Below are 12,651 nucleotides of genomic sequence, written 5' to 3'. Positions count from 1 at the left end.
ACTGTAATTAAGTAGTTTTTCCCAGGAATTGTACTTTTTTTAAGTAGTTTAAAAATGGTATACTTTTACTTGAGTACATTTTAAGTACTGTAACTGTACTTTTAATGCACTGTATTTCCACCTTCTGTGTTCGCTACTTCCCTGTCCTGATTTTATTTGTATCTATCAACATGATTGGCTAGGGAGAGTCTTGTGACTCCCGTCAAATCAAATCACACGTAAAAAAAACTTGAACGCCAACTGTTATGGCAACATGCTTGTTATGGATGTGGAGGATGCCTCAAACACAACCTGAACATCACAGCTGCACCTGAAAGGGCTTTTCACAGTGAAAAAGGCCAGTTGCATGATTGTGTCATGTGAGTTTAACTTGCTCAAGCCAGATATCAGCATTAATCCTGCCTTTAATTTGAAGAAACATATCGAGGTAAATTTCATATTTCTGCTTACTAGATTCTGTGTGTCTATAATGCAGCCTGTAATTTAACTATCTATCACTGAGATTATTGTGTTGATCTGCGAGATTAAGGCAATGTTATCAATAGGGCTGGGCGATGAAACAATCTTGATGTTTATCTGAAAAAAAAAAAGAGATGTCCTCAATCGATGATAAACTTTTATTCTACATCTAGACCATGGGTGTTCATTACATCGATCGCGATAGCAAGAGCACCACTGGTTTGTTGATCTAGATGAAATATAAAAGATTGACTTTTTATTTCCTGGCATCTGTAGCTGCGTGCTGTTTGATTGACAGGTGGCTAATGTTTGTGAGCTTTACATGCGCGTGCGGAGAGCACTAATGCGGCACGTGCCTAAATGGTCAAATGCGCTTCATAATTCCACCAATGCCCGTCTTGATGAGACATTAATGTAAATGCAGTCGGTTTGGCCTAAAGTGAACATAAGCAGTGGGACAAAAAGTGTATTTGTATCAAAATGTCGGACTTGAAGTGTACATGTTACCGAAATGAGCACTGTCTAGTAGGCTGTAAAAAAGGCTATTAACCAAACAAAAATAACAAGGAAACGAGAAAACCACTCACTACTTTTGGCTGAATAACTTGAGTAGCTTTAAAAGTATTAATGTAATAGAATAAAACAGTGACATTTTTAATAATAATATTTGTAATAATATTTATATATATATATATATATATATATATATATATATATATATATATATATAATACCGACCCCTGATGTAGAGAGAGTGTTAATTTGTATAATAAATTACCAGGAAAGTAGAGGTGATAAAATAATTTATAATTATGCTTAGCCTTTATAAAGATAGAAAAGTATCAACATTTGTAGAGCAATACTTCAGGCAGAACATTCCACAAGTCACAAACTTCAGAAAATTGTGCATCATGCATTAGAATGAGAACACAACTATTTCTGGGCTTAAAAATACAATAACTAAATCAATGTGGAACACTGTATCTCAGAAAGAGTACAATGTGGCCCCCCATTGCTGCTTAAAGAAGTAGTTCACTCAAAAATGAAAATTCTCTTCATTTACTCACCCTCATGCCATCCCAGATGTGTATGACTTTCTTTCTTCAGAACACAAATTAAGATATTTAGAAGAATATTTCAGCTCTGTAGGTCCATACAATACAAATTAATGGGTGCCAAAATTTTGACACTCCAAAAAGCACATAAAGGCAGCACAAAAGTAAGCCATATGACTCCAGTGGTTAAATCCATGACTTCAGAAGTGATATGATAGGTGTGGGTGAGAAACAGATCAATATTTAAGTCCATTTTTGCTAGAAATTGTTCTCCCTGCCAAGTAGATGGCGATATGCATGAAGAATGTGAATCACCAAAAACAAAAGAAGAAGAAAGTGAAAGTTAAAGTGGAGATTGCCAGAGCAGGGAGGAGAATTAATAGTAAAAAAGGAATTAAATATTGATCTGTTTCTCACCCAACCTATCATATCTCTTCTGAAGACATGGATTTAACCACTGGAGTCACATGGATTAGGCTACTTTTATGATGACTTATGTGATTTTTGGAGCTTCAAAATTTTGCCACCCATTCACTTGCATTGAATGGACCAAAAGAGCTGAGATATTCTTCTAAAAATCTTAATTTGTGTTCTGCTGAAGAGAGAACCTCATACACATCCGGGATGGCATAAGGGTGACTAAATGATGAGAGAATTTTCATTTTTGTGTGAAATATTCCTCTAAAGCCCGAAGTGGCCATTGTACCAATAACTTGTCCCACCCCTGCTCTACCCCATCTATTGTGCGGAACATGACGCGCCAAGTGACCTTTTTTTGTGTGTTTTTGGGGGGGGGGGGGGGGGGGGTTTGCATTCCTTGCATTGTTCTGAACATGTTTTATGTGCAACAATAACTCTCTCTGTCGGCATTAAGGGAAATTTAGACCCTACACATAAACTTTAATGTAATTGTTTCATACATTATGATATAAAATGGGGATCATTGTATTGAAAATAACGTATTTATCTTTTCATTCCTGTAATCATGTCGCATTTTTATTTTTTTAATCAGATTCATGTAGTGTTTACTTATCAAGTGATGTATTTTAAAAGTTGTCAATCACAAACACCTATAAAATACCTATATTTTTTATTCTTTCTGGCAAATAGCCATAAAAGGGAATGTACATTTTTAAATTGCAGCATACAGATTTTATTATAAAGGGACATAGATTTCACAACTCAGTACTCAATACTCACAACTCATGAGTACTTTTAAATGAGCTACTCTTTTACTCTTACTTGAATAGTTTTTAGGGCAGGTACTTTTACTCTACTCAAACTACATTTTTTAAGAAGTAACAGTACTTTTACTTGAGTATTATTTTTCAGTACTCTTTCCACCCCTGCAAATCAGTGGCAAAAATCTTACATTAAACATAATCAAAATATTGCAGGGACATTGAACAAGCAGAGCCTGAATCACAGGCTTTCAAAGACAGGATTTTTCACACTGAAACAGTGCTAGAGCTGCTTGTGCGTTTGTATTACAGGAAGCAGCTCAGATGATCACGCAGGCTTCACTAAGAGGAGAACTAGAGGCCCATCAACAACAGCTGGAGGAGTATAAGGTAAAACACCACATGACTGCTGTCATTTACTGACACAGTGGATGCTGTGTAGCTGTGTTCTGTTCATTCACTCACATTGCTCACTTGCAATGTCATACGGTGACTTGGTCACTTTAAGTCATATGGAATGACATTCAGACTTAAGATTTATAGGTGTGGCTTTTAACTATGGGACCACTGACTGTACGATTGAGAAGGATGTATGAGTGCATGATAACTCTGTGTCTCTGACAGATCCAGTGCAGCGAGTTAACTGCAGAGAGACACAGACTGCAGGAGCAACTGAAGATGATGAATGATCAACAACAGAGAGTGTCCAGCTCATATCAGCTCTCACTCAACACACTACAGGATGAGTGTAACACTGCTAAGGTGACCTCACACCCTTCTATTCTCACTACCCTTTTTACTGTGTCCGTCTGATCTTCTGTCTGCATTCGGGGCATCACAACACCAACATTTCTGTAGTCAATGCCAGTACTTGTAAATGTTCTGAAATGTCCATACCAATTTTGATGCCACAGTAAAAACTAATTCAACACACAAAACATATTCAATTAAAATTGGTATATAAGATATTTAATTTAATTCCCTAATTTAAAAAATGTTTTCCATTAGAGCATTTCAAGCTCAAAGTACCAACTTAATGTTTTTGCAAGTCTCATTCAACTCGGGGCAGTAAGCAGACAGAACAGAATGAGCCTCGCACAGCAGGACGCGTTCTTGTGTACAAATGCAGCTAGAAGGAGCCCAAACAGAAAAAGGGATCTCGAGACACACTATTTATCTGGACACAACGTCTTATAATGCAGCATTAATGGTGCGAGACGCTGAAAATCGATAAGATGCAGCGCAACTACAGTGAGACACTCCAGAAGTGCATGTGTACATATACCAACAAAAGTAGCTCAGACAGACGGCAGAACACTTCCTGCAAGAATACAGTATCTCTTAAGTGTACCTCGGACAGATTGGTAGACTCAATTGTAAAATGGATCGCTGTGGACTGTAGACCAATAATAAGCTTATGTTCAATAATATGGAAATAAAACAAATAATATATTGACCTCTAAAGTCACTTTTTGTATTGTCTAATCAATAATTGTTTACCACAATAATGTAATTTATATCAAATCTAAATTATTATATGTATTAAAAATGTTTATCTTTTTAATATATGATATATTTTATTTAAAGTATATATTTATTGGGAGGGGGTTCTTTGCAAGTATTTATATGCACTTAATTATGATTAATTTGATTAATTGGCACACCATGCAATTAATTTGATTAAAACTTTTAATCGATTGCCAGCCCTAATTTATATATTCAGATTTATTTATATTTTCCAGATTTGCATTTATATATTCACATTTGCAACAATATATTCAGGATTTATATAGTCAAATGTATAACTATACAGTATATTCATAGTTACATTTATATATTTAGGATTTTAACTATATATATTTTTGTTTTACAAATATAAATTTGTATTTACAAATATAGTTGAAGTGAGAAGTTTACATACACTTAGGTTGAAGTCATTAAAACTCATTTTTTTAACCACTCCACAGATTTAATATTTGCAAACTATAGTTTTGGCAAGTCGATTAAGAAATCTACTTGCATGACACGAGTAAATTTTCCAACAATTGTTTACAGACAGATTGTTTCACTTTTAATTTACTATATCACAATTCCTGTGAGTCAGAAGTTTGCATACACCAAGTTAACTGTGCCTTTAAGTAGCTTGGAAAATTCCAGAAAATGATGTCAAGCCTTTAGACAGTTAGCTTCTGATTGGAGGTGTACTGAATTGGAGGTGTGCCTGTGGATGTATTTTAAGGCCTACCTTCAAACTCAGTGCCTCTTTGCTTGACATCATGGGAAAATCAAAAGATATCAGCCAAGACCTCAGAAAAAAAAATTGTGGACCTCCACAAGTCTGGTTCATCCTTGGGAGCAATTTCTAAACGCCTCAAGGTATCACGTTCATCTGTACAAACAATAGTACGCAAGTATAAACACCATGGGACCACACAGCCATGATACTGCTCAGGAAGGAGACACATTCTGTCTCCTAGAGATGAACATAGTTTGGTGCGAAAAGTGCAAAAAATCAATCCCAGAACAACAGCAATGGACCTTGTGAAGATGCTGGAGGAAACCGGTAGACAAGTATCTATATCCACAGTAAAACGAGTCCTATATCGACATAACCTGAAAGGCTGCTCAGCAAGGAAGAAGCCACTGCTCCAAAACCGCCATAAAAAAGCCAGACTACAGTTTGCAAGTGCACATGGTGACAAAGATCTTACTTTTTGGAGAATGTCCTCTGGTCTAATGAAACAAAAATTTAACTGTTTGGCCACAATGACCATTGTTATGTTTGGAGGAAAAAGGGTGAGGCTTGCAAGCTGAAGAACACCATCCCAACTGTGAAGCATGGGGGTGTGCAGCATCATGTTGTGGGGGTGCTTTGCTGCAGGAGGTACTGGTGCATTTCACAAAATAGATGGCATCATGAGGAAGGAAAATTATGTGGATATATTGAAGCAACATATCAAGACATCAGCCAGGAAGTTAAAGCTCGGTTGCAAATGGGTCTTCCAAATGGACAATGACCCCAAGCATCCCTCCAAATTTGTGGCAAAATGGCTTAAGGACAACAGTCAAGGTATTGGAGTGGCCATCACAAAGTCCTGACCTCAATCCGATAGAAAATTTGTGATCTGAATTGAAAAAGTGTGTGCGAGCAAGGAGGCCTACAAACCTGACTCCGTTATACCAGGTCTGTCTGGAGGAATGGACCAAAATTCCAGCAACTTATTGTTAGAAGCTTGTGGAAGGCTACCCAAAATGTTTGATCCAAGTTAAACAATTTAATGGCAATGCTACCAAATACTAACAAAGTGTATGTAAACGTCTGACCCACTGGGAATGTGATGAAAGAAATAAAAGCTGAAAGAAATCATTTTCTCTACTATTATTCTGACATTTCACATTCTTAAAATAAAGTAGTGAATCTAACTGACCTAAGACAGGGAATGTTTTTACGATTAAATGTCAGGAATTGTGAAATGTTTTTGGCTAAGGTGTATGTAAACTTCTGACTTCAACTGTATACTGTACACTCACCTGCCACTTTATTAGGTACACCTGTACACCTACTTATTCGTGCAATTATCTAATCAGCCAACCACGTGGCAGCAGTGTAATACATAAAATCATGCAGATACAGGTCAGGAGCTTCAGTTAGTGTTCACATCAACCATCAGAATGGGGAAAAATGTGATCTCAGTGATTTTGACCTTGGTATGATTGTTGGTGGCAGGCGGGCTGGTTTGAGTATTTCTGTAACTGCTGATCTCCTGGTATTTTCATGCACAACAGCCTCTAGAATTTACTCAGAATGGTGCCAAAAACAAAAAACATTCAGTGAGCGGCAGTTCTGCAGACGAATACGCCTTGTTGTTGAGAGAGGTCAACAGAGAATGGCCAGACTGGTTCGAGCTGAGAGAAAGGATGCAGTAACTCAGATAACCCCTTTGTACAATTGTAGTGAGCAGAATAGCATCTCAGAATGCACAACATGTCGAACCTTGAGGCGGATGGGCTACAACAGTAGAAGACCACGTCGGGTTCCACTTCTGCCAAGAACAGAAAGCTGAGGCTGCAGTGGGCACAGGCTCACCAAAACTGGACTGTTAGGGTGTGTTCACACTTGTAGTGAGGTTCACTTGGTCCTCTTGGTCCGGACCAAAAAAGAAAATGATACATTTAGTCCTGGTTCGCTTAGCATTCACACTGGCATTTTTTAACACCGAACCTAATGATACAAAACCAAAGGCATCAGGAAAAGTCACAACCTGATTGGACAGCTTTTATGACGTATATTTTTTGGACGGAACTTGCCGATCATCCAAAACAATACTGGCTGCTGGGCGAAATGTGCTTGGTATTTTTACCAGCTGAGAACAAACGAAGAGTTAATAAAATATTTAAAGGAGTCAAAACAGCACCAGGAATTCCTCCGTTGCACACACAAGCGAAGATATGCTGCAAGGATGGCTGATGGCGGTTCCGATGCCTGTACCGAACTGTAATGGGCAACATAGCTCCTATGATGAGCAGAACCAGGTATGCTTGAGGTCAGTATTAGGCAAATTACTTCCTGTTTTTGGTCCGTATAGACGTCTTTGGTCCATGTTGCGTTCACATATCAATCGAACTGCACCAGAGTTCGTTTGGAAGCGGACTGAGACCCACTGTTCATGCGGTCTCGGTCCGCTTGTTTGGTGCACACCAAGGTTCGGATGACAGTGTTCACACTTGTTCAAATGAACCGCACTAACAGAGCAATCGCACCAGAGTTCATTTTAATCGAACCAAACCTGCCAAGTGTGAACATACCCTTAAAGACCGGAAAAGCATAGCCTGGTCTAATGCACGGTTTTTCAAACTTTTATCATGATCCTCTTGCAAGGGACCCCCCCAGACTGCTATCAGGTCCTTGAATAACTTATAACGTTAGGCTGCACGATAATGGTTAAAATGATAATCATGATTATTTTGCTCAAAATTTTAATCACAACTATTAATCATGATTTTAGCCCTTTTATTTTATTTATTTTTATTACAGGGCTGCACGATTTGGACAAAAAATACTGTTGCCACTGCTCTGATATCAATTCTAAAATAAAAAAATATATTACATTAAACAGCAGCTCTCATGTTGAACAAGGTGTTAAAACTACAAACTAGTAAATTATTTGACCAAAATTAAGTCATGTTTTGCCCATGCTTTACTTCCAATATGAGAGTTACTCTGTATGGTTTTCACACTTAAGTTCCCTTTAAAAAAATTATGTATTATTATTATTATGATTAATGTTGTTGCAATAAAATATAGTAATATATTTCTGTAACAATTTAGCAGGCGGCAATGCTATCTGGTCTCAAGTCTTTATTTTGACGGGGGAAAAAACTGAAGGAAGTGTGTGTGTTGTTTCTGTTGACAACAAATTTGACAGGCTCTGGTGCTCCATCCGAATATGGGAAAATGCTCCCATCTCCTCCTTGGTCCACAAAACCCCGTTGCCATGAGTTTTTTTGAGATTTTTAAGCACTTGTAATGGCCAAACATACTTGAAATTTCACAAATGTGCAATTGAAGTAAATCTGGAGCGCTTTTTAACGCGGACAGCGCACGTGAACCGAACTAAACCAAACTCAGAGCACAGCTGTTTTAATCTTCTGTATGGTACACAATGAGAACACGAAGATAGACATCATGTCATGAGCACAGAACTGCTGTAACACTGTGCTGCATACAAAGTTTATTCAGCTTACTAAATTATGCCTAATCTTAATGGCTTTTAACCGACAGCGCTGTTGAATGAATGGAACTCTTATGGAAATGGGTCTCAGAACAGTTGGAAGATGCCTGATTTTCATCCTACCTCCGTATACAATCTCCGAAGGCAGCATTTTCCATCTTTCTGATGCGAGCCATGTGTAATCAAAGCTGCGCACATACTGTACAGGTGCATCTCAATAAATTAGAATGTCGTGGAAAAGTTCATTTATTTCAGTAATTCAACTCAAATTGTTAAACTTGTGTATTAAATAAATTCAATGCACACAGACTGAAGTAGTTTAAGTCTTTGGTTCTTTTAATTGTGATGATTTTGGCTCACATTTAACAAAAACCCACCAATTCACTATCTCAAAAAATTAGAATACATCATAAGACCAATAAAAAAAACATTTTTAGTGAATTGTTGGCCTTCTGGAAAGTATGTTCATTTACTGTATATGTACTCAATACTTGGTAGGGGCTCCTTTTGCTTTAATTACTGCCTCAATTCGGCGTGGCATGGAGGTGATCAGTTTGTGGCACTGCTGAGGTGGTATGGAAGCCCAGGTTTCTTTGACAGTGGCCTTCAGCTCATCTGCATTTTTTTGGTCTCTTGTTTCTCATTTTCCTCTTGACAATACCCCATAGATTCTCTATGGGGTTCAGGTCTGGTGAGTTTGCTGGCCAGTCAAGCACACCAACACCATGGTCATTTAACCAACTTTTGGTGCTTTTGGCAGTGTGGGCAGGTGCCAAATCCTGCTGGAAAATGAAATCAGCATCTTTAAAAAGCTGGTCAGCAGAAGGAAGCCTGAAGTGCTCCAAAATTTCTTGGTAAACGGGTGCAGTGACTTTGGTTTTCAAAAAACACAATGGACCAACACCAGCAGATGACATTGCACCCCAAATCATCACAGACTGTGGAAACTTAACACTGGACTTCAAGCAACTTGGGCTATGAGCTTCTCCACCCTTCCTCCAGACTCTAGGACCTTGGTTTCCAAATGAAATACAAAACTTGCTCTCATCTGAAAAGAGGACTTTGGACCACTGGGCAACAGTCCAGTTCTTCTTCTCCTTAGCCCAGGTAAGACGCCTCTGACATTGTCTATGGTTCAGGAGTGGCTTGACAAGAGGAATACGACAACTGTAGCCAAATTCCTTGACACGTCTGTGTGTGGTGGCTCTTGATGCCTTGACCCCAGCCTCAGTCCATTCCTTGTGAAGTTCACCCAAATTCTTGAATCGATTTTGCTTGACAATCATAAGGCTGTGGTTCTCTCGGTTGGTTGTGCATCTTTTTCTTCCACACTTTTTCCTTTCACTCAACTTTCTGTTAACATGCTTGGATACAGCACTCTGTAAACAGCCAGCTTCTTTGGCAATGAATGTTTGTGGCTTACCCTCCTTGTGAAGGGTGTCAATGATTGTCTTCTGGACAACTGTCAGATCAGCAGTCTTCCCCATGATTGTGTAGCCTAGTGAACCAAACTGAGAGACCATTTTGAAGGCTCAGGAAACCTTTGCAGGTGTTTTGAGTTGATTAGCTGATTGGCATGTCACCATATTCTAATTTTTTGAGATAGTGAATTGGTGGGTTTTTGTTAAATGTGAGCCAAAATCATCACAATTAAAAGAACCAAAGACTTAAACTACTTCAGTCTGTGTGCACTGAATTTATTTAATACACGAGTTTCACAATTTGAGTTGAATTACTGAAATAAATGAACTTTTCCACGACATTCTAATTTATTGAGATGCACCTGTACTCAAACTAAAGACTCTTTATTTCAGCGCATGCTCGAAAGTGAAACTGATTGGTCAGTGGCGAACTTCTGAAGAGAGCGTGATTGGTCAGTTTAGTTAAAAAATAGACTTCAAAAGAGCTTGTGATTTGGTCTGTCATCCATAGACACAGCCTGTAATAAAAATGAGTAACAATTTGCAACTTTACCCGGCTGATCATTTCTGTTTGCTAGCCCGCTATGCTTAATTAACCGCGAGAGGCAGAAACCGTGATTGCAGTTAAAATATGATTTATAACATGCTTTTTTCCCCCACTTTTTTTCTAAAATTTTCTGTGGACTACCTAGCACCCCCTTGCAACACCTACAATACACACCTGCCAACTCAATTATAAAATTTAAAAAAACACCATAAAGGCACCACAATTTTCTTTTTTATGGTAATTTATAAACATAAGGTAAACACCAATACACAAAGTACAAGTACTTTTGACATCCTTGGTCTGCACATTAATCCTGTTCTCTTCCTTTTTTTTAAGCATATATTGATCTCCCCAAACAGTCATTGGCTCTCTGCAGTTACTATCTCATATATGCGGTATGAAGTCCTCACACGGTATATCAGCTCTTTCCATCAGAGTGACTGATGCTCTGAGAGTCGGATGTTTTCCACATGGCACTATAGATTTTCCATTTTAGTCATCTTCTACTCTGCGCTGTTGCTAAATGGCTTCAAAACGTACAGTTATAGCATGAGTGATTGGCCCTCGGGCCCGTGGCTCCTAATGAATCATACGCAGCGGAAGCGAGAGGAAATGCTGCTGTGGTTCCTGCTCAGGGGACGAGCACATGTTTTTATTCATTAGAGCGCAGCAAAGCTATTTGTTTGAGCAGAGAAAAGCAGCACCAGCTTTTGTAGCATAAATAAAACATTTATGCAATTTCATCTACTAATCCATTTCCTTTTTATCATGTATTATTATTTAGTGTAATTTACTGCTGTGTTATTTTGATTGCAGGCTGATCTGGCAGCAACAGTCTCAGAGTTCGAGAGTTATAAAGTGCGAGTTCACAATGTCCTCAAGCAACAGAAACACAAGAGCTCAAATCAGACTGATGGAGACGCTTTCAAATCAGAGAGGTGGAATCTCACACATTTATCATCCCGTTATTGTAATGTTGTTGTCATGTGTGTTTCATTGTTGCAGTTTTTCTGTGTTTCAGCTTGGTAGCAGATGTATTAGATGCAATATCATTATTAATCCCTTTCTTATGATGTCACTGTCATCAATGGTGTTGTTAAAATGCAGACCCACCTGTAAGCAGGGGGGTTGCTACAACAATTATATATAGGTGATTCTCACGAAAATAGTCAGGAAAATGTCCTGGTATTATTTTACTCCAAAATCAAAAGAAACAAATAAGAAATTATATTTTGCATATAGAAAATGAAGGCTATTTTTAGGGCTATTATGATTTTTACATTCTGACATTATTTTTTATGACAGTTTTAACCCCCCACCCCACATTCTCTCTGAAAAAATGTATATATTATTTTAATTGTAAAGTATTTATACATCAAGCTAGTATTCTCTTGGTACTGCCTTTCATTTTCACTGATTTTTTTTTTTTTTGAAATCTTAAATTAGTAAAAAAAAAAAAAAAAAAATGAATGCATTACAGTAATGAGAATTATTAAACAATGGGAAAAGTGAAAGTAAGATGCTCGGATGCATTACGGTAATGAGAATAGAGGATAAAATGTGTTCAAGTGTCCTGAAAGCAATGTCACAATGCAAAATATCGTAATGGTCTTAAATGTAGGCTTAATTTTTGTAATGTAAAATATTCTTATATATATATCCTTTGCTCAGAAAATTCCTTTTACAATGCCGGGATTTTGGTCGCAGACTGATTCATTAGTAATGCAAGATATTCTTTGTAGCTTTACCATAAACTGTTTGTTTTAGTCTCTTGCTGTTTTTTTTTATTTAGCAGAATTTGTAAAATACTTAGGGAGGAATTCACTATGAATAAACTGCACCTGGTAAAAGTGCTGTTTATTTGCATCAGCTGTCTGCACTAGTTTAGCACCAGATTCACTAAAGGAATTATGCAGATCAGGCAACAGTGCAAATGCGGCCACAAACCCTGTGCTAAATGCAATTTATACATGCAGTTCTTTTAGCGTGCTCTTGCGGGCCGATTCTGAGCACTATATAGCGGAGGATGCAGCAGACCACTGCAATCTGACACACTTTGCCAGGACAGAACAGCATCACTGTGATTCAGACACCTGAATTATCTGAAAGTGCACTTGACTACACTGTGCATGTAGATATATGGCAGGTTATGATGCTTTTCTCCATTATTTGATCATTATTTGATGATTTAATGCTGATATGATCAATAGAAAATGCATGTTTTTTTATAAACAAATCAAATGTATTTAACCACCT

At 37.7% G+C, this 12,651-nt stretch overlaps 1 protein-coding gene across 1 annotated transcript in view; it reads left to right on the top strand.

Annotated features, from left to right (window-relative positions):
- The window catches only part of LOC127447745 (GRIP and coiled-coil domain-containing protein 2), a 42,227-nt gene that overhangs the window by 19,389 nt on the left and 10,187 nt on the right, over window positions 1-12,651 (top strand). The window contains exons 15-17 of the mRNA XM_051709780.1: window positions 3,008-3,085; window positions 3,320-3,457; window positions 11,212-11,333. Coding sequence (XP_051565740.1) covers window positions 3,008-3,085; window positions 3,320-3,457; window positions 11,212-11,333 — 338 coding nt within the window. The remainder of the gene's footprint in view (window positions 1-3,007; window positions 3,086-3,319; window positions 3,458-11,211; window positions 11,334-12,651) is intronic.

Source organism: Myxocyprinus asiaticus, chromosome 11 (assembly GCF_019703515.2).
Source record: "Myxocyprinus asiaticus isolate MX2 ecotype Aquarium Trade chromosome 11, UBuf_Myxa_2, whole genome shotgun sequence".
Lineage (NCBI taxonomy): Eukaryota > Metazoa > Chordata > Actinopteri > Cypriniformes > Catostomidae > Myxocyprinus > Myxocyprinus asiaticus.
This window is presented reverse-complemented; position numbering and strand designations above follow the sequence as displayed.